The sequence below is a fragment of the Pelecanus crispus genome, chromosome 6, assembly GCF_030463565.1.
Source record: "Pelecanus crispus isolate bPelCri1 chromosome 6, bPelCri1.pri, whole genome shotgun sequence".
Taxonomy (NCBI): domain Eukaryota; kingdom Metazoa; phylum Chordata; class Aves; order Pelecaniformes; family Pelecanidae; genus Pelecanus; species Pelecanus crispus.
In genome coordinates this window covers 49,144,513-49,167,171 of record NC_134648.1, presented here as the reverse complement: position 1 = coordinate 49,167,171, position 22,659 = coordinate 49,144,513, and the positions used below count along the sequence as shown (strand labels likewise).

The 22,659-nt window shown below is 41.6% G+C and overlaps 2 protein-coding genes across 2 annotated transcripts; one reads left to right on the top strand and one right to left on the bottom strand.

Moving 5' to 3' along the window:
* Nucleotides 1-2,681: 2,681 nt before the first annotated feature.
* SNW1 (SNW domain containing 1) lies at nucleotides 2,682-18,359 on the top strand. The gene is made up of 14 exons (XM_075711888.1): nucleotides 2,682-2,740; nucleotides 3,815-3,968; nucleotides 5,642-5,803; nucleotides 9,696-9,791; nucleotides 9,884-9,990; nucleotides 10,828-10,932; nucleotides 11,028-11,097; nucleotides 11,794-11,859; nucleotides 13,137-13,253; nucleotides 13,597-13,738; nucleotides 15,290-15,386; nucleotides 16,213-16,330; nucleotides 17,349-17,512; nucleotides 17,593-18,359. The coding sequence occupies exons 1-14, from the start codon at nucleotides 2,727-2,729 to the stop codon at nucleotides 17,795-17,797; spliced, it is 1,617 nt and encodes a 538-aa protein (XP_075568003.1). The 5' UTR covers nucleotides 2,682-2,726; the 3' UTR covers nucleotides 17,798-18,359.
* Nucleotides 17,769-22,603, bottom strand: SLIRP (SRA stem-loop interacting RNA binding protein). The gene is made up of 4 exons (XM_075711900.1): nucleotides 22,510-22,603; nucleotides 22,285-22,343; nucleotides 20,351-20,458; nucleotides 17,769-18,416 (listed from the first exon to the last, which is right to left on the bottom strand). The coding sequence occupies exons 1-4, from the start codon at nucleotides 22,601-22,603 to the stop codon at nucleotides 18,357-18,359; spliced, it is 321 nt and encodes a 106-aa protein (XP_075568015.1). The 3' UTR covers nucleotides 17,769-18,356.
* Between the last annotated feature and the right edge of the window lie 56 nt (nucleotides 22,604-22,659).

The following is a 22,659-nucleotide window of genomic DNA, read 5'->3' as shown; positions in this document are numbered from 1 at the left end:
TAGATCAGAAATTAAACACATTCTGTTTTAAAGAATTTTCCCACTTTCAAAAAAGTAAGCACATTCAGCCTATACTTGGCCAACAAACATTGCTTTACAACAAAGTTGGAATGGTCCATTTTGAAAATGTTGAAAGAGATTCAAACTTCCCAAACTTCCCACAGTTTTTGAGGTTTTTTTTTTAACCCCAGTGAACATTTTTGACCAGTTAAACCACGTATATAAGCATTTTCTAGGTAATAGGTAATGCAGGGCAGGGATGAGAAGTTATTCACAGCTGGATTAGCAGCACGTGAATAAAAGACCATGATACGTTTACTGAGCCATACGGGTTTGAATAAGCTTGCACAGCCCCTTTGTACCATATGGTCCCCTCTATCCAGTGCTAAGAGCCTTACATATTCACAAACTCAAAATTAGCCAACTCAGACATCAAAATTAAACAAAAAAGAAATTAAAGAGGTTCAAGGGGATGAAAATGAAGTATTAAAAAGAACCAGTGTTGCTTCTAGCCAGCCAGCTATAAACATCTGCAAGCACAAACAGGTCACTGTCTGCAAAGAGAAAGCAACTGCACAGTTCTAAGAATAAGCCATGAGGCTGAGGATACCAAAGGAGCATCTCTCTAGTGCAGGAGCTGTAGCATATTGCTCACCTACAATTTTACCTTCTAAACAATAATTTTATATTGTGGCTGTCATGTAAAGTGTGTTGCAAAATGGCTCACAAAGTTGCATATTTACCATACAGCATTAACTAATGCATCACAGCAAAGGAAGAAGGAGAAACGTTGAAGTAGGAGGGAGAAAAGGTAATTTTTCAGCTGAGGCTGGTGTAACAGCTGGAGACAGAGATGATGGCAACTTCTGACGGCGAGAGGAGGCTCCTGAATCAGGAGGCAATATTGCCAGATGTGACAACAGCAATTCTGTTGCTAAATGACTGACAGAAATGGGTTGGAGAGATGATGGATGAGTTTTGCTCAGGAAAATTATTGATAAACGATATATGTCAAAGTCTTGTATCTTTAGCTTGGTCTAAAGTGCTCATAAGAGGCCAGCTGTCTCGGAGAGAAGGGGAATTATCTGTCATTCATAGAGGCGATGACAGAGCTGCTGTCACCACAATGCAAAGCCGAAGACCGATTCCCGCTGGAGACGACAAGAGTTTTGGCATAGCAAGACAGCAACAGGCCTGTCCTTACCCTCCTCCAAATCTCCCCCCCCAAGAAATTGTAGCAGATTAATTTAGTCTGCAGGACTAGGCTGTCCTGCACATTAGAAGATAGTAAGACAGACAAAATTACTAGAAGACCGCAAGACAGACATTTAGTCTGCCTTAGAGTCTTCCTGCCTCATACAGTATGATTTTTTTAATTTCTAATAAAAGCTGTGTTTGTTTCTTACGTGTTCTACCCTTTTCTTCTCTAGCCAGCATCTGTGGCTCTTCTAGATGAACTAACTATACCTAGCACATGGGACTCTTCTCCCTTTGATTCACTAGATTCTAACATAATGATAGTAGTTACTATTTAATAACTAAGTTTCTTGTTTATATATATGGTGCCATATACCACCACTTCAAAATGAATAGCAACTTATCCATGTAAAGTTCCACCTAGTTCCCACCACAATTCCTTGGGAAGTATTTTTCCCTATTCCACATTTTAACTATAAAGAGTGCATCTCTTGGCTCGATTTAAAAAAACTTCTATGTAACATATGGATGCCCACTACACAAATACAGTACAACTCCTGGCATTTAATACACAATTTTTTATTTTAAATCAATGTATTTTCACAGCACTTTCAATCTCTCTTCTTCCCTTCTCTCTCATGTCCCAATTCAATGATAACTAAGTAGCAGATATCAGAATAAGAAATTTTATTCCAATCCATTTGCTCTCTTATTTTCTCATTTTTACCTGGACACCTTCAGCGGGATGAGCCATAAAGTTACAGAACTTGTTGGAAACCATCTGAATAGACAGCCTATTGTACTGAACAACCCCCTTTCCCTTTTTCTTCCAGTTGCGCCTCAGAGATCTGTCCTGCTCTTGCGTTTCTGGTGCAGCCTTGCCGGGATTGTGCCGCTGAATTTGGGCTTCCGTTGGGCCCAAATCCTCTGCCCAAGTTTGCCGAGGCCGCAGTGCCCGGGGCGGTACCCGAGCGGGACACACACGCAGCACGGGAGACACCGTGCGTGTCGGCTGGGGGGTCACTAGGCTGTGGCCGTCAGGCGGCAGATCTGGGCCCGGCGTGGCGGGCACCGCGGCAGCCCGGGGGTGGCTGCCGGGCCCGGGGGTGGCTGCGGCCTGCCGCACCCCACACCTCGCAGCGGCCTGGAGGCCAGCCCGCACGGACGCAGCTGTCCGCCGCAATCCTGGGCGCCCTGAGTCGGCCCTAAAGAGGGCGAATGCCCTGAGGGCCGCCCCGTCCGTCCGTCGGAAAGGCCGCTCCGCCCGAAGGCGCAGCCCGAGGCCCTGCCCTGCCCTGCCCTGCCCTGCCGGCGGCGCCCCCGGAACCCCGCTCGGCGCCGCTGGGGGGGACAAACGACATCTCCCAGGACGCCTCGCGGTCTGTGCGCATGCGCGCGGTCACGTTACCGGTAACGTCACACAGACTACAATTCCCAGCGAGCCGCTGCGCGGCGTGGCGCATGCGCAACGGCTGCCGCCTCCCTTCCCCCCGCGGCCTGGCTCCCGAGAAGACGACGGAGGCGGCAAGATGGCGCTCACCAGGTGGGTCTGGCTGGCTCCGTCCGGCCCAGCTCGGGTGACTGCTTCTCCTCGGCCTGCCTGCGGCTTCCCAGCCGCTGTGCGAGGCTCCGGCCGACGGGAGAGGCCGCGCTCGGGAGCGCGCTGCAGGGCCGCGGCCTCTCCTGGGCGGTGGGCCCGCCGGCCGGTGAGGAGGCCGGGCTGCGGCCGGGGGGAGGGTGGCGAGGGCCGGGTCGGGGCTGGGGGAGCTGCCCTGCCCCGCTTGGTCCTGCCCTGGTGGGAGGGGGTGCTCGGCACTGTCTCCGGTTCGGGGCTCTGCCTCCCTCGCGTCTTTTCTGCGGGAAGAAGGAGGCCCTCCGCCTCGGCTGGAGGTGATCGCATCCGTGGGGTGTTGTCGGGGTGCCTTTGCCGTGAGCGAGGGCGAGAGGTCTTTGTTACAAGCTGCTGCGCCTCTCGCAAGGTTCAGGAGTGCAGCTTCGGTGGTCTGCCCTGGAATGCCGACTTTCTAGGAGGTGGACGCTTCCTTAAAAAATGCGTAAGAGGGCCTCGTAGTCTAGACGAGATGAAAAATGGGAAGTCAAGAAATTGTGTTTCGATTAATTGGCTTTGGCCGGGAGGTGTCTGGCGTTAAGGGGGGAGCTTGTTGACAGATCTTTTTGTGGACGTTTGGCTTGAGAGAAAGGAAGGGGGAGTCGTTGGGACCAAGGGAATATTTTCTTTTTCTGCTCCATAGTGGTGGAAAGAACACACAGCGGTGTGCGACATTCCTGTTGGAGAGATGGGTATTGTCACATACTCCCGTCCAAGCAAGATGTGAATGTGGATGAATTTAGCATTGGATTTTGTAGGGATTTTACAGGGAGAGCACACATTGCTTTTTACCCTATAATCCCAGAAGTTACTGCCATCTTGTTTATGAACACAATACTCAAATACCATAAATTGTTTCTCAATCTGTATGGAGTGATTGTAGAGAAAGTAACAATTTGGTAGTAGGCTCAAGCATAGTTGAGTGTCAGTGAATGAAATTATCAGAATTAACTTTTTATGTGTCTGTCTTTTTTTTTTTTTTTTTTATGGCTATCTATGGATGTGCAGTTTTTTACCAGCTCCAACCCAGCTGTCCCAAGACCAGCTAGAACTAGAAGAAAGAGCAAGAGCTCAAAGATCTAGGCAGACTGCTCTAGTCTCATCACGAAGGGAACCTCCCCCATACGGTTACCGGAAAGGATGGATACCACGAGTGCTAGAGGTAGGTATTTAAATTCACACCATAGTAGTGTGTCTGCTAATTGGGGGGGAAGTGTATTTTCTGGAGTAGGAATAAACTCTGAGCATCTTGAGTGTAGCACAAAATTGTGCAAAGCCTTACCACATGCAGAATTTCCATCCAGACAGTTGGGTATATCTTTGGGTTGGGGGAAATTGTTCTAGTTCACCAGACTACTTAAAACATTTGATGGTAACCAGGATGTCACGAGGTTTCTTCCCTTCAGAGATTGTTATGTTATAATATGGAAATAGGTCTGTGGTCCTTTCTGTGAAGGTAAGGATGCTCTGAGAAAGACATCTGTATTGTTCCTCTGTCATTATGTGTTAAATACATGTTCCAGATTATAGCTGGAATAAGTGAACACGTATGTATCAGAGAACGGAATACTCATGTGTGTTCTGTTCTTAGTGTAACAAAAGATAGTTGCTAGTTGGGGAGGAAATTGTTAGAGTTGGAAGGAAACTTAAATATTTGTCAGATATTCATTGTTTAAGTATGTTACTGGCAAAAGGGTTCTGGACAATGTTGTGTGTATTTAGCTGTAATCCTTGCCAGTTTAACATCATTTCAACTGGACATGTTAAAAGGTAGAAGGAAAATACAGATGTATAGCTCTGATTACAAAATCATTTTAGTACAATTTCTCACTGAGCCACAAAACCTTGCAGATTTTGATGTGGTACTTGACAATAATATGTGAGACCTGCTCTGATGAGTCAGAAGCCAGTGCTCTTGGGACAAGGCATGCTACTCAGGTTTTGATACAATATTTCATGTGTGATCCTGCACTGTCCCCAAATGCCATCCTTTCACGAGTTGCTAACATTGCTAAATGCCTTGCCCTCATTTATGTTTGAGCCCCGTTTTTGCAAAGATGAATCCAATGCTACCATGGTGATGCATGAGTGCTAGATAAGGTGACTTCAAATAGTAGTTCTGGCAGTTCCCTAAAGTAAAACATTTTTATGTAGGTTCAGTATTTAGTAAAGCCTATGATGTTAAAAACCAGATCTTTGTTTCAGTTGCCTCCCTATGCTGTCGATTACTAAATTTAATATTTTAGTGCTTATTCTTTTTAAGTGTTAGCAAAATAATTTCTTAAGAAGTCAGGTGAAGGTTTTCAAAGAGTTTTCAGCATCACTGGGGCCACAAAGTGATACACATCTCAAAAAGAGTGTTAAGGACTCCTTTCTGCCTCATAAACAAATGCAGATTCTTGAAGAGCAATAAACGTTTCCAAAGTATAACCTTCGTCCTGTGATCCTGGAATGCCATAATTGAAAAAACAAAATCTGTTCTCAATAGATCAAAAGTTATGCAAAAAATTTTGAGGACTGACTGACTTCTGTTCTGCCTGATACTTCAACACTGATTCTGTAACTTGTTGTTAAATGTTGGGCATCCAGTGGAAGACTCTGTGCAGGAAATAATTACTACAAGATGTCTATGCACTTCAATGTCTTTTCTTTCAGTAACTTTAAGTTCTGTAGTCCATTGCTCTCTTACCAGCTAAAATAATAAAGTTACTAAAGCATTCTGGTAATGTTTCATTTTGTTAAAACCAATTTATTCTTCCATTCCATTTCCCACCCATGCAAATGTTATACCATCATTTTGTGTTTCAGTCATTCACTACTTTTTCTTTTGTGTAGGATTTTGGAGATGGGGGTGCTTTCCCGGAAATTCATGTGGCCCAATATCCATTGGATATGGGCCGAAAGAAGAAAATGTCCAATGCGTTGGCTGTGCAGGTGGATGCAGAAGGAAAAATAAAATACGATGCAATTGCTCGACAAGGACAATCAAAGGACAAGGTAATATTTCTTTGAATATGTAGACTGGCATGTATACCTGGGCAAGTTGTATGTACACATTGCATACACTTAAACTGATTGGTCTGGCATTAGACAAATGGATTGCCTCCTTGAGGTACAGTCCTGTTTTCTTAAAGTCAGACAGACATGGGCATTTTGACCAGGGTCACTATGTGATCTTCTCTGTTAAGTAATTAAAAGGTAAGGCAAAAATGGTGAGAGTCCCTACACAAAACTTACCTGATAGCTTAGCAGCTTTCATTAGAGAGCTTTCCAGTGAAGGCAAGAAGCTGAAAACCGGCCTGATCACAGGCAGCCTCATTTCAGTCTATAGAAAGGGTTAGGACTAGGTTTCTGCCCATGTGGTAGAAAATAGTCAGACTAAACAGAAACAACAGCAGTGGCAGTATTTTTACTGAGGGGACTTTCATTGGGGTTCCATCAAACTTCATGCAGTATCTTTAATTATTTGTCAAGAGGAAGGTACCAAAATATTAATTACACTTACAGAATTTTGTGATACTAAATATTTGATACTTGATACTAAATAGAAATTTGACTTATCCCAAAGCATAAAAAATAATTTGGAGCAGATAAGTAGACAAGCGTTAGTAATTGTACTGATTTTGGGGAAGCTGCAGGGCAAATAAGAAAAAAAAATAGTTCAACCCTAATTTTTATGACTTGTTAAATACATCTTTACCTGTGGAATCAGATTTAATGTTCATATAATAGAACTGTTCAGATAGGGAGCTAAGTATATTTGAAAAAGAACTAGAAATGATAGTAGGCTTTAGGCAAAAATGACTAGTCTTTCACTGTGCCTTATTTGGTTCAGAGTTAGGAAAATACTTAGAACAGGTAAAGTTAAATTTAAGCTGTAAACATTTGTCATACTTGATTCATGAAGATCTGTACCAGCATTCATTAACTTTCCATATGGCATCTATAAAGAAGCAGTAATATTCTCATTTTGTGGCCATACTTACCAGCATGGTAGCAATGAGTGGCTTTTCCAAAACTCGACTCTGTAGAACTGGAATTGGGGTTTTCTAACACTAAGCTCTGCCTTTTGGATCAGCTTGATTCTGATTGCATCCAGCTGGATATAAATGCTGAGGCTACAAATTACATATTGTGGTTCAAGGGTGGGTAAAACTGAGGGGAAAATTAGATATTTAAAACTATTTCGCTACTGTTGCTTGATTTGTTTTGTGGGAGAGAGAAAGTATTAGCGGAGGTGTCATGGGGAGCAGTTCTTCAGTGATCTGTGTTGAGTTGATTAATGTGGAATATTTTCTGTAAGAGTGAACTTTTGATAGTACGGAGTCAGTAGGATTACATACAGAAGTTTCATTATCCTGAGAGCTGCAGTCATAATTCAAATACTTCTTCAATCTTGATATTTAGAGCTAAGAGAAATAGATACTTAGCAGCCTGCCAGAAACGAGATGGAGTTTCTGATCCTATCCAATAAGCTACTTGTTTGGTCTGAGTTAAGAAGCAAATTTTGCTTTTGCTACAGTTTATGGGTTTTTTGAAGTTAAATTCAGTATTCTACCCTCTTGTAGAGGCAGCAGTTCCATCACCTAGATCCTATATCTAGGTGGCTTGTCAGCAGTTTCTACTATTGCAATGGTTCATCTCTCTTGCATCTGTTCCCTTACATATTTTAAAAAACATTGCTTCAGAGAATTTTCCTTGAAAAATGCTGACATAAATGGGGTAGTTTGACATGCCTCCTGTTTGGGGCTGGCAGAAAGTCTGCTAGACACGAAATGCTAGATAATGTTGATGAACCTGAATACATGACCTTAATGGATCCAAGGATGGAGTTCCATCTGGTTGTCCAGATGAAGGATTTCCAGCATTAGCTGTATGGTTAGCTCTTGTGCTGCTATGGATTCTTCCAATACTTTCTCTACTCACATGACTAAAAGCCAGGCTAAAATAATGCATCAGTAATATATTTTGGTGAGACTGATGCTCTGTCCTCTTACTAGGAAAATAAGGACATATAATTGCTTCCTGTGTTTTTATTAAGACAGAAGAGAGAGTGAAATCAAGGAGTGGAACTATTAGGTCCATTACTATTTTCTGGCAAGGATGATTAGACTATGCAGGAGTTGGATTTCTTCTTAGTGGCCCAAGGCTGTAGCTTAGATGTTAAAGGAGAAAAAAAGGATGCAAATCTTACCTACAGTTTTTTCTCAAGATTGTGAGATTGAATTCAGTTGAAACATTCACAAGAGAGAGTAGTTCCATTGTTGAAGGAACTTCTGTCACAAGACACTTGTCCTGGAACAGGACAAGAGAACGTGAGTATAACTAAAATAATCAAAAGTATTCATTACTCATAATGTATTTACCTTTGTGGTAGAGCTTGGTTTGAGAGCTTATCACCAATTTTTTTCTCTGGTGTGTGTGCCAGGCTTCCAACCAGGTAATTGTAATGACTTCTAAAATATTATGTGCTTCATATGGAGAAACCATTCTTTGACAAGGAAGGAATTCATTCTGCAGTGCTCAATTTACACATAGGATTGATGAGCACTGTACAGGGCTGCTCTGGATATATAGAATAAAATATGTTGAGGGGAGGGACTTATCTGTTGCAAATTAAGAAATTTCTGTCAAGATGCTTGCGTCTATCAGGTGTCTTGTGAAACTCTGAATGTGATTGCTGTCTAAATCCTACCATGAGCTACAGCATCTTACACAACTAGTTAGGTAAGATTGTTGTCTTTCTGATGGCAGTGGCATGCAGATTTCTAATTGCTGCCTGCTAAGGCTGCACCAGGAATCATCTAGCTGTACCAAAAATTGAGCATTTTGTTTCTGCCTAGAAGGAGATTCTGCTTTTCAGTAGCAATCAAAATGAAATATCTGAAACATAGGCTGATGATTCCTTTTAAATTTCACAGATGAAAAATGGTAGCGAACATGCATACTACAATATCAAACAGTCCCAGTCTCCTCTTTATATTAGATTAATAAAATGTCTCAACGTTACTGTTAAAATAAGGTAAATATCTAGAAAAACAAGACAGTGCCAACATCTTTATCTGCCTGTCTATATCACCTCAAAAAAGGACTCCAATTAGAACATGCAAGTGTATTGAGTTTTTGATGGAGACAAAAATTTTGCTACTTTCAGGCTAATTTAATCCAAATTATGGATTTCTTCCACATTAATGCAGCTTGCCACTTGCATGCAATATTTTAGGGTTTAACTAGTTCATGTAGCTCATTTGTACCTCAGTGTACTGTCATTTTTGGAGCACCTCTTCGGTTTCATTTTCTTCTTTGTCTTCTGGGATACTCTGAGCTCTTTCAGCATACTTTGTTCTTCATGCAGCAAGGCACTTAGAGTTAATTACCTTAGAGGAACACTGCTCTTCAGATGCATTCATTCAGCATCTGAGAAGCTAGGATATTACTGATACTAATTGGAAGGATTAAAATTTTAGGAGTGAAGGATGAGAAGCAGTAAATGGCTCCTGTGCTTCTTTTCTTTAATTATTCCATCTGTAAAATGGGGTCTAGAGTATATTCTTGTTCTGTGGGAGTCATTGAAGAATATGTCGAGAAGAATAGGATGATAGGAAATGGCCTCAAGTTGTGCCAGGGGAGGTTTAGATTGGATATTAGGAAAAATTTCTTTACCAAAAGGGTTATCAAGCATTGGAACCAGCTGCCCAGGGAAGTGGTTGAGTTGCCATGCCTGGAGGTATTTAAAAGACGTGTAGATGTGGTGCTTAGGGACATGGTTTAGTGGTGGACTTGGCGGTGTTAGGTTTGTGGTTGGACTTGATGATCTTAAAGGTCTTTTCCAACCTAAACGATTCTATGATTCTGTTCACCAGCACTAATAAAATATAATGTCTTTCAGGTTATTTACAGCAAATACACAGATCTTGTGCCAAAAGAGGTCATGAATGTGGATGATCCTGAACTGCAAAGACCGGACGAGGAGGCAATTAGAGAGGTATTACATGCACTGATGTGCCTAGTTATCAGAGGTACGTTGTATGTCTTGCATGTGTGATGAGATGCATTCTGTGGTACTTTTGTGTTTAGATAACAGAGAAGACAAGAGCAGCCTTGGAGAAATCGGTCTCCCAAAAAGTTGCAGCAGCGATGCCAGTTCGAGCAGCTGACAAACTAGCTCCTGCACAGTACATTCGGTATGTAATGCTGGTGTGTGTCTAAGATGTTGTTATATATAAAATTGATTAAAATTAGGATATTCCTTGAATTTCTGAGAACAGAAATTCCTCTTGAATTCTGTTCTTCTGGAAGTAATATAAAACTGGCTTATGTATTTTGAATTAACCCACTAATGATAATCTAGTTCGAAGTGTGTTGAAATATGTCTTAACATGTCATGAGTTGTGGCATGTTGTGGAGGGGTTACTGTTTTAGCAACAGAATGTGGATTTGTCAGGGAGCACTATGAATGATGCTGCCCTGGAAAAAAAGTCTTCACTGGGATTTTCAACCCAAGACAAGGTATGTAACAAGGTTCTTCCCTTACATAAAATGAAGAACTGGAAAGAATAGGAATTACTAGGAGGCTGATACTCATTTATGATGATTTTCTGCTGCAAACACAGAAAGATTCCATGGCAAGGTTAGACTTGGCCTGAGGTGAATTCTGAAAAAAAGGTATGTGAAAAGGTTTTTAATAACCAGTAAGTAGTCACCAGGGATTCACAGACATAGGTAGAGAGTATTGTGACATGCTCTGCGTACTCTGTTAGTTTGTTTCTTCTACTTTGGAATCTAGGTTGAAACAGGAGAATATAGCCCTGGGAAGATACATTCTCTCTGGTGTAGTTGATTCTTTGCATTCAGTCCAGTATCCTCTGCGCAGTGACCTGCTCCTGGTGTTCACAGTGGAAAAGTCTTAAACTAGTGTGGATAAAATGAAAATGCAGCTAGAGCAGTGATCGGAGTGAAAATGGAGGTGGGAAAGGAATATCTAGCTGCAAGCAGAGAACTAAGAGCTTTGTTTTATTCAGGTACACGCCATCCCAGCAAGGTGTTGCCTTCAACTCTGGAGCAAAACAGAGAGTTATTCGGATGGTGGAAATGCAGAAGGACCCTATGGAGCCTCCAAGATTCAAGTAACTATTCAAAACTTCTTCATGGCAAATAGAATATTCTATAGTGTATTTCCATATACAACATGCTGATTGTATTTTTTTTCTTAATTGTTCAGAATTAACAAGAAGATTCCACGTGGACCACCTTCTCCTCCAGCACCTGTAATGCACTCTCCTAGTAGAAAGGTATGAAATGCCATAACTGTTCTCAGTTTTGAGTTCTAGATGGGTTCACAAATTCTACTTTGATCTAGTTCATTTCTGTGCACCTTCTCTTTATTCTTTTGATGTGATATTAAGTGATAAGCTGCCCGGTGCAGTCTTTTGGGGTTTTTTTTTTGGCAGTTCTGAAAGTAGCTCTCTTCCTATGTACCTTGTCAGAGATTGAGTAGATTTCTCATATATTTTATGCAGAGCTGCATTGCTGGAGTTTTCCATGGCATGGATGAGTTGACTGAGGCTTTAGCCTTGATACACTGATGCTGCTTTTAGACAATACTATTAAGCTAATGCTTAATAACACTAACTTGTGTTATTAAGGATTAGCTTCCTTCGGAGAGATGAGTGTGGTGGTGGTTCATCAGTTTCCTACAACATGAACTGTCATTAAATGTGCAAATGGTAACAAGCTGGCTGTGAGTTCTGGTCTGTGTGATGGAGAGTATGGCTGAAAAGCTGTCATGACTTCATTCAGTGTTGGGAAAGGTACAGTGCAGAAATGAACATCTTGCTGCTGGTAGGAATGGTTGAGTTTTTTGTAACAGTGTCCTGAACTTTGTACTCTAATTTATTTCAATAGTTTCATAGTTGCCTTCAAGAAAGAAACCAGTATTTCCTTTTGCTATAAATCTAAAGATGACTTTGCTTCCTCTCTTAAATCAGATGACTGTGAAAGAGCAGCAGGAGTGGAAAATTCCTCCATGCATTTCAAACTGGAAAAATGCAAAGGTAATTAAGTTGTCATAAATTCACCTTTCTAATGTTGCACCCTGCTGGGGGACTTCTGTGAATGATTTAAGCTTGAATAATACTTGTTTTAAACCTCTAGAGTTAGGTAAACTGGCTGCTTCCAGTATGGAGAACATAACGATTGTACAGCTCAGTTTTTCTGTTTGTCATATCAGGGTTGTCAAATTGACAGGAGTATAGAACTGAGAGAGAATGTGTTATTGCATGGCAGAGATTATGCATTTTGAGACAAAAAAAAAATGGCATTAGTTAAAATCCCCATAATAGTGCAGTATGTGGAGTCTGAAACCAAAATCTCTGGAGTGCACAAAGTAAAGCCGTCTAAACGGAAAAAGGGGAGGGTAATTCATAGAGAACCAAGGATGTTTCTTTTTAACACTGCAGTCCAAATTTCTTGAAAGTTCTCCTTGCTGCATTCTTTCATGAATTAATTTTCAGCACTGGTTAGCTTAGCTATTTTTATTTCTTGTTTGAGTAGGTATGTCCTGTCTCTTTGATTTTTATCATCCGGTAAGAGAGAGAAGGGAGAATTTATAATTTGCTGCAGTAACTGGTCTAATAATTCTCAAACTTGCCAAGCCATTGTTATGAGGTAGCCTTTTCAAATAGAGGAAGGAAAAGCTGCATGGTTGCATGTTGGGTTTTTTTTTTTCTCTACCCCAACACAGATGTATAACTGGGACTGACACTAATTAGTAGATCAAATTTTAGGTTACAGATGCTAAAACCAAAGCAAAAATTTGTAGAGCTCTCTAAAAATCTTAAAATATCATCTATGAATACTTTCAGGTTTCAGCTTTTGAAGGCAAAAATTGGCATTTAGTGTCTCTTGCTTTTGCTGGCAGCCTTCCCCCTTTCTCAGTTTAAATCAGCTAACCTTAACAGGTATAAAAACAGTTTAGGGAAAAAAATTTTTAAGCACAAATAGTAAAACAGCTTAGAGACTGGGAAAGCTATTATCTGTAGTTCTTAACACAAAGCAAAGAGTGGACCTTATCGATCAAAAACTGTCATTCATACTAAGATGTAACTTGAGGGGAAATTGTGATTCAGATTTGGGAGGGGTGGAAATGGAGGAGAGCTTAGTATTACCTGGTATGAATTCGAAATATGTGTAAGGGAGGTCCATCGAGGCATTTTAATGATGGGATGTGAGTTTTGTCTGTGTGTTTTTCTTACACAATGAATGTAATCATGTTTGTTATTACAAATAATGTTAGTTGCTGTGATTAACTGCCTCTCTGTTTCCACTATAGGGTTACACCATTCCATTAGACAAGCGTCTGGCTGCAGATGGCAGAGGATTGCAGACTGTTCATATTAATGAAAATTTTGCCAAGCTTGCTGAGGCTCTCTATATAGCTGACAGAAAGGTCAGGTGGTTGTTTAAACTGTTTTATTCCACGTGGTTTTACCTTCTTTGTATGTTTAATTTCTTGGGAAAATCAACTGTGAATAAGCTGTGGCTTTTTGATTTGTCCTGCTTCTTGGCTAACACAAGACATAAGGACTTATCTCCAATATCTTTGAATCAGTGGCTTGGTGTGGGTTAAATTATTGGAGGTCATGGGTCTTGTTTCTCATCTCCAACTCATCTCTAAGCTGTCTGGCTTTGAACTTTCCTACCATCTTTACTGGATAACTCCATGACAAAAGATCTGCTTGCCTCCCAGGTGCTATCTTTGTGCCATTTTAACTATGTCTTAATGTGTGCAGGCTCGTGAGGCTGTAGAGATGCGTGCCCAGGTGGAGAGGAAGATGGCTCAGAAAGAAAAGGAGAAACATGAGGAGAAACTCCGAGAAATGGCTCAGAAAGCCAGGGAGAGAAGAGCAGGGATCAAAACCCATGTTGAAAAAGGTACATTTCTTTCTTACTAAGATGATATGTTTGCGTTTTGGTGGTTGGTTGGTTTGGTTGGTTTTTTTAAGCATTCTCCGAAGTGTGGGTTTGGAGAAATAACCCGAGAACTTGTAATACCTAAATATCAACTGTAATTTCTGAGCATGACGTTTATTCTTCATGTCTTTACTTGATCAGCCAGTGAATTTGGTTAATTCACTGGCTGGTTTGATGGGATCTGAATTTGAACCTCACAGCAGTATGTCAGTGTATACAGGTTTAGGACATTGCGGAGAATTTCAGAGTCGTTAATGGATCAGTACAAGTAATGGCTTTCATGGACTGTTTTAATCTAATTATTTTTTTTTAGAAAAGGCTTGTTGCAGATGAAGAGTAACTTTGTTTACAAGAACTAAACCATCCTTAAGTTTTCAAAGATGGTAAATGCAATATTCTGTCTCTTGCGTTGTTATAACTGGTCTTGCAGAACTGTAGTTCTGTTGGCCACTAGGCCCAAAAGCTGCTAACATAACTAAATCGTAACCATTGTGATAATGATGAAATGACATTTCAAAGATCGAGATGCTGAACTTGCAGAGCAGTTACGATCTCTCGTAAAAGGTGAAGGATATGGTCATATAATGCCAAATCCTGCAGCTGGGATGGACTAACCTCTTCTCAACAGGCTGGGGACTGGCTGGCTGGAGTGCCACTCTGTTGAAAAGGTCCTGGGAGTCCGAATTGACATGGGCCCCCAGGTACAAGACAGACATCGATAAACGGGAGTGAGTTCAGTGGAGGGCCACCAAAATGGTCAGGGGGCTAGAGCATCTGCCCAGTGAGGAGATGCTGAGAGAATGAAGCTTGGTAGGCTTTGGGAGGACCTAATGGAAGCTTTCCCATACTGACAAAGAGATTGTCAGGGCTCTTCACTAAGCTGCACAGTGGAAGAATGAGACAGCGGTCAAAAGTTGAAGCAAGAGGTTCCAACTACGTGCAAGGAGAAGAATTTTCACCATGAGGACAAGAAGCAGTGGGAACAAGTTGCCTAGGGAGGTTGGCAATCTCTGTCCTTGGAGGTTTTCCCCAGCTGAGTGGGCAAAGCCTGAGCAACCTGGTTGGAATTTGTGTGCTTTCAGCAGGAGGTTGAATTAGAGACATCCCTCCAACCTCAGTGATTCTGTGATACTGAGTCACAGAACGTTCTTCAAGGCACTTAGATGCCTGCATGTTTGAACAATATTTTTACACTTTAGAGATAAAAGTATCATATGATGATCTGTGGGTGGTTTAGGATATTACTTCCTAGATGAATAAGTATTCTAAGCTCTTGAAAGTTGAGAAAACAGTTGTTGGATATGTCTGCTTTAACTGCCTTGTCAAGGACCATTAATTGCTTGTGGCTTTCCATGTGTTCAGTTTGTTTAAAGTGTAACATTTTAAATAGTGCTAAGGGTCACTTCCCTTCTATAAAATGATGCTGAATTGAATCACTGTTCCAATGTCTCTGGCCTAGTTAATTCAAACTTCAAATATTTGCCTGTAATGAGCAATCTTGCATTTGTTTAGAGGATGGCGAAGCTAGAGAAAGAGATGAAATCAGACATGACCGGCGCAAAGAGAGACAGCATGACAGAAATCTTTCCAGGGCAGCCCCTGACAAAAGGTGAGTCACAGAAGAAAGCTGCTTTATTCCTGTACTGGCACTGGCTTCCCCACTAGGGAAACTGTTACACTGGGCTTTCTCCTTTTGGTCGATGTGAGTGCCTGAATTTTACCTTGTGGAGATATTCACTGGTTCACACTGGAAACTGGTATTTGCCATTCGTTCATTGTATGAAATGGTATTGCTGTGTTAGAGTACTGCAGTACACCCTTCTAAATTTAGAATTTTCCAGATTAATGGAGGAATGGGGGGTTGTTGGTTTCAGGTGGGTTTTTCTTTAGCAGAACTTCAGTATATTCAGATTTAATTAACATGTTGACAGCAAAGGTTGAAACTTGGATCCTGTAACTTCAGTGTGACCAGAGTATCATTAGTGGCTTTGTTTCTTGAAGCTGTCCATTTGAAGTAAGCTCAGATTTATGAGTGTAGGGTGAAGTATCTTGTTTGCCCAAGCCAGTGAGACTTCTGAGCACAAACAGTTTCTGGAGGCTTAAAACCTCTAATATCTTAAAATTAGATTGCTTGGCCTTCTCAGAATATAATTACACTGGTTCTTGCAAAAAATAAAGATGACATTTTAGACCAAGTCAGCTTGATGTAAATTGCAGATAGTGGAAAGCAAATTTAAATGTCATGCCCAGCTGAACATAACTTTCCCAAATGTTTCCTTTGCCAGGAGACAAACTTTAAATGTTACCTAGTAAGGAAAGGCAACAGTCTGGCTCCTGAGGCAAATTGTTAGCAGCTAATATAGGATCCGGTTGCAGTTGAGTGTGTCAACAAATATGGCTTACTGACCTAATAAAACTTAAAATTTTTGATTCAGGTCAAAGCTGCAGAGAAATGAGAACAGAGATATCAGTGAAGTTATTGCCCTAGGGGTACCCAATCCCAGGCCATCCAACGAAATCCAGTATGACCAGAGGCTGTTCAACCAGAGCAAGGTAAAAATACCTTTTCACAGCTGTGTAGCTTTCTGTGAGAACGTGCTCATCCTTCCTTAGTGGGTATGGCTAGAATACTAAAGGGACCCTGTTCTCGTGGTTGGTGTGGATATACTCTGAAAGAAGTCTCTATGTAACTGGTTAGGAAACTGTTCATCTCCTTTATCCATAGCTGATGCAACAAAAATGGAATATTCTGAATGTAGAATTGGATTAAAGTGATTTTGTTGTGCTTTTTCTCAGTGGGGAGAGGGGGAAAAGAAGCTATTTTGCCTTCAAGCTGCAATGACCTCGTTTTCTTCTTTTGTACAAATGTACTGACTAAGGGAAATCTGCTGTGAGAAGCAAGTCTATTCCCATTATTGCTTGTGTTAAAAATCCTTCTGAAGATATAGTTAACAGCAACATTTATTTTCCCTGAACTTTATACTTTCCAGAGATGAAAAAGTACATTAGGCTTCAGAAAGTCCCTGAATAGACCTGCAGTTTGTCAATCATTCTTTTTCACATCTCCAATGAAAGACTTGCAGGCAGAAGGGAAAGCTGATGAATCAAAGTGAACAATCAGGCACTTCTACTTTCACAGTTTATATAAGCCTCTGTGTGATTTGGATCAGTCAGTTTAAATCACAATTTCTAGAAATTCTGAATAATAGACATTTCTGTATGGTTGTACTTGGCTATTATAGACAGCTGTACTTGCAGAGCAGACTGAAATGATCCGTGTTTCTGAAATACGAATGGTGTGTAATCCTTCCTGTTGCTTTCTGGAAGAGTAGAAGTGGCCCCGACCAAGGCTTGTAATGATTGTGTTATGTTCTCTGGACTTAATCCCAGACCCAGAAAAACTCGTATCCTAATGAAGTGCTTGAACTCATTTGAAATCAATAGTAAATCACACAATACCATCTTGTGTATCTCTTGTGATGCCATCAGTGTATCCTGATGTTAAAATAAATGAGCTGAAGTTTTGCACACTCATTTGTGTTCTACTGCTGCTGTTCTTCCTTCTTCATAGGGTATGGACAGTGGCTTTGCTGGAGGAGAGGATGAAATTTATAATGTTTATGACCAGCCTTGGAGAAGTGGCAAGGATATGGCCCAAAACATCTACAGGCCAAGTAAAAATGTGGATAAGGACATGTATGGTGATGATCTAGAGGCTCGAATAAAGACTAATAGGTAAGAAAATAAAGTTAAGAAATATTCTTAATTAGTACTCTGAAGTTACAATCAACTGAGTATTACCTCTTCCTCTGCAGGTTTGTTCCTGACAAAGAGTTTTCTAACTCAGATCGTAACACCAGAGGGAGGGGCAGAGATGGACCCGTTCAATTTGAGGAGGATCCATTTGGTTTGGACAAGTTTCTGGAAGAAGCTAAGCAACACGGTGGTTCTAAACGGCCATCGGATAGCAGCCGCCCTAAAGAACATGAGCATGAGAGCAAAAAGAGGAGGAAGGACTGAATGCCTCTGCTCCTTGAGAGGTAGAGAAATGGACTATAAGCTTGGACTTCATGCAAAAGGCATTTTTTATTATCAGAGGTGTACAGGGGGATGGTGGTGTAACGCAACAGTTCGCAACTCTTGTGTGGAGATATATATACACACACTAATTCTTCTACATAGGACAGCTACCCCTGGAGAGTGGAGGAATGGAGACCACTTTGAAACATTTCAGAAGGGAATTATTCTTTAGCAAGCACTCTGACTTTGCTGATTCCCTGTTGCCCAGCATCTCAGGGTAAGAATGTAGCCCCTTCCTACAGCTTTAGTTTTTGTAGGTAGCTAAAGCTTTTACTTCATCTGTTAAAAGCTTTCCTGCTGTATATAATTACTGTCTTATGCTGTAATGGATGCTATGGAGTTTATGATTCAGTGTTTCTTTAGCATGGCTACACAGTTTATTTGAACAAGGAGGGGAAACAGCTGGATTCTGTTTTAAAACAAATACTCATTCATAGTTTCTCAGTAGTCTTTATTTTAGTTTATTTACATTTAGTGAAATAAAGCCTCCTTCCACTGCTCACTCACTTTGATTCTTTCTTTGACTGCGTCTTCTATGGGTCTGCTGTTTGAGAGTGAGCTGAAAACAATGGAAATTATTCAAATTAGTTAGGCAAGAAGGTTTGATATTTTTTCATTTCTGATCTTCTAAAACATTCATATGGAAAGCAGAAGATGGGTTTATAACTGGTTCAGTTTCATGAGCCATAACCACAAATGCTAAGCTCCTGACGGGAAAGTTGAATATAATTTGCACAGCAATTGCTAGTTGTATCAGCAAAATGCATCTTAAAAGCTTGTGCTTTCAAGTGGAACTAATAGAAGGTAACTGTCTAAACCTAGCCTAAACAAAGTGGGAGAAGTGCTCATCTATTCTGCTTCTAGAGAAGCTTGCATTTTTGAAGAAATGAAGCAAGCTAACTACTGCCTGCCTTCTGCTTTTTATTTCACCATAAAGAAGCCTCTTAGCTCTTGCACCTCCTGTGAGAGTATAGTCCTCACAGGCTAGGCAGTTAAGTGAATGTGGCTAGCTTACAGCTTTAAGAATAAAAACCAGCAAAATTATTTCCAAGAAATTGACACTAAATACTCATCTATGCTATTCCAAGCACTTATTTTGATAGTTGCATATAGATAACATCCTAGTTATTTTCAGCCCAGTTTATGAGGGATCAGCCTATTGCCAGCTTGTCACAATTTAAGACTGAAGTCAGCAGATCACTCTTCAATTTCTGCTTCCATTTTTGCACCACGGTTGTAACTTGCAGGTCAGCTCTTCTCAGGAATAAGTACTGGAGTAACCACAACCAATGAAGACTTCTGCAGTAGTATGAACTATGTCAAGCAAAATATTTTACCACAATCAACGTACTGCATCCCTGAAGTCTCTTGCCAATTCATTTTTATATCTTAATATCTCTTAATATCTCAAAATGAGAAAGTAGTTGTCAGAAAGCTATTGAAGAATTCTTATTAATTATTCAAAGACATGAATTGATCATGTCTGTTAAACCAGCCTGCTTGTTGCTCATGGCTTCACTTTCTACTACTAGGTCTGAGTAGCTAGGTCAGCTGAAGCACATGTAAGTCTACAAGAAAATCCCCTTAGTAACTGTCCCCTATTTAGTGAACATAGTAGATGCAAGTTTCTAATGATTTTGACATGAGACCTGTTAATTTATTAATGGCTTTGGGCAGCCATTGACTCGCTGCCCTTTTATCCTTATCTGTCAACACCACTGCATACTAAATGTTTGGAAAGCAGTGGGATGGCTATTTCTTTGCTCTATTTATTTGCTGCAGTGAAGCTAGATGATACAGTTGTCTGGCTCTGTCTGATCAATGACAGACACCTTTGTACGGGTACTAGATCAAAGGTTTTTAACTGATGGTGTACACTGTCTCTTGATACCATACACTAATGCACTAAGATTGCCAAAATGTTGAATTTCTTCCTTTACTAACATTTTAAATGTTAGAGACAGCAACTAAAAAAAAAAAGCTACACTAAAGCTGATTTAAAGTTATCTTGAACACATGAAAGTAGGCAGCTGATTTTTCCTGTAAGAAATGATAGCTGCAGAAGAAAAGAGATTTTCACTGAAGTTCAGAGCTTAGCTTTACATTCTTTGTCATCTTCCCCCTGCCACCCAACATTCAAATTAGATGTTGGAATCCACCTGCAGAAACCTGTATAACAAATAACAACTAGTTGCATGGCAGTTTCTGAACAGTTTTACTGTATTGATATTCCTTTAGCTTAGCAGAGCAGGAGATTTTGATCTCTGGTATGTGATCTCCATGGTATCTATATGATCTCTGACCCTAACGAGCCAAGTTGAGAGGGGGGAACAAACAAAAGTGTTAATCATTAAAAAAAACATTAAAAGCACACTAAGTGGCAAAATGCTTACTAACACTTGGAACGAGTATGGCAGTATTTTGATGTTACTGTGTCCAACCAAAGGCAGAACTAAAGAGCTCATTACATCATTAAAGGAGTTGGCACATTACCTTGGCACCTTCAAGTATGTGGGAGTCCTTCTGAAACACATTCTGAACATCTTGTGGAGTCGAGAATTTAATCCAGCAATAACGTCTGTGAAAGCCTGTATCTTTGTCCTAGTCACCAGTTTAAAAACATAAATTCCAATTACTATAGAAAATATTCACATAGGCTGTTAAAAACTTTCTAGAGATTCAACTTAAGGATTCAGAAATTATCAGAGAAGTCGGCACACTTGCTGTTTCTGAAGCCTTTTTCACACTTTTAAGACATTTACTCTCATTGACAGCATGCAGGGGCCTGGCAGAGGCTGTTCTGCATCTCTTCAATTTGAGTCCAGCAATGATAAAAAAATTTAAGATTTTAAGTTATAGTTGAAGACTGGAATAATGCATAGCTGGTTGTTTCAAACTGCAGTAGTTATCTGCTATTAAACAGTCACAACAGAACTGATGTTTAAATGGCTGCCTGATTTGAAAATAAGCCTGCCACAGTACTTGAAAAGCATTCAGCAAGATAAAGCAGCTGCTTAAGATACTAAGAAAGCAGGCTGCAATTCGAGGTGACAAGCACTAACTGCACTGAAAAGAAAAACAAAGTTGTTTTTAAGAATAATTTGCCAGTCGGAAAAGACAGTTGTCAATAAAGAGGAGGATAATGCAGAAAAGCCAGGTGTACCGAAGTGCCTTTTATCCCAACTCTGATCCCCATCAGGGTTAAGAACAGTTCTGCCACTAAACTCACTGATCATCAGGCATGACTGGCAGCACTTCCAAACGCAGGTGAAGTTTTCACAAGGTACTGTAGTCACAATGCCCGGTTTCAGTATCCCAGTGAGGTCTTAATTAGGGTGTCTTACAGTGCTGCCAGATTTTTGTACCTCTGGCAGTTCTAAGCATTAATGAACACTCCTGAAATAATCACTGAATCAAAACATATACACGTGCATCAATTCAGCTTTAATCAGCAATGGAGGTGGGTTTATGGTAAGCTGCCAGCATTCGCCACGAAGCAACTCATTCTGTCCTGGGCCTGAGGAACAGTGTGGCAAGCAGACACCTAAGCTTCAGTGTTCAGAAATAACCAGACTGTTTCAAACTATCCTTCTCCATTTCCAAACTAGTCCTCAACTGATAGTGAACCCATCAGCTCACTAACTGAAGTTCACTACACACTGTGCTTAATTTAACAGACCATTACTTCACATGGAGAAACAGGCAGGCAGGAGAACCTCTACTCCTTCAGCAATGACCTGCAACTTACCCTTGACAAGAGTGGGAAAGGAACACCTTTTTTTGACTGTTCATTTCTAAGAAGCTGCACTAGATACTATTATCCCTGACCTACATGCTCAGAAGATAAATAACCTAAATGGCAGAGGCATGAACAGCGGACAGCTCAGGAGCATCCTGAAGAGGTTGCGGGTTTTGTGTTAGCCCCGCGCCCTGGATGGGGTATGAACCCACAGCAGGAAAAGACTATAGGTTCATACCCACACCTTTAGAGTTTTTTAGGCCAGTGAGACCAGGTACATAAACACTTTTTTCTTTGTCAGAAGAAAGGTAACACGATGATAGAGAAGCTCAAAGCACTTTTAGGTTAATTATTCAGAAATGGCAGCATCAACAGGGTCTGAGGGATGAGCCTCCTAGAGCTCTTTCAAAGCCAATGGAAACCACTAAGCTTCCATGAGACCTACAGCTCGCAGACAAGTGGTGGTACCCACCGAGAGAAGGAACTAAGGGTCAAGAGCACCAAAAATCTGACTAGAGTACAAGATGCTTCCAGAAAGCAGCTCCGAGGGAGCGGGGGAGCCGGCTTCGAGGCAGGGCCCCAGCAGCAGGACCAACCCTGCCGGGGCCCGGCGAGCACCAGCCGGCGGCTCTTCCCCGTTTTACCCAGAAGACGCGAGCAGCGGCCTGGAGAGCGAGCGGGTACTCACAAACGGCAGCTGGCACCTCTGCACCGACCCGAACTGGGAGAAGTACTCCTTCAGCTCCTCTGTGGGGGAAACGCACACCTGGTTACACGGGCCCGGCCCCCCCCCGCGCCGCCGCAGCCGCCCTGGCCCGGCCCCCACGGCCTGTGCCGGCACACGCGGCGGGGCCGCCTCCTCCCGCGCCAGCCCCAGCGCCGGTGCGGCGGGAGCGGAGCGGCGCAAACTCACTGCTCGACACCGTCCAGGGAACCTCAGCCACGAAGATGTCAAACAACCTCCTGGAGCTGCGACCCGCCGCCCGCGCCGCGCTGGCCGCCGCCATCTTGGGAGCTGAGGCGGGAAGGGGGCGACCGGCCCCGCCCCGGCAGTGCGCAGCGC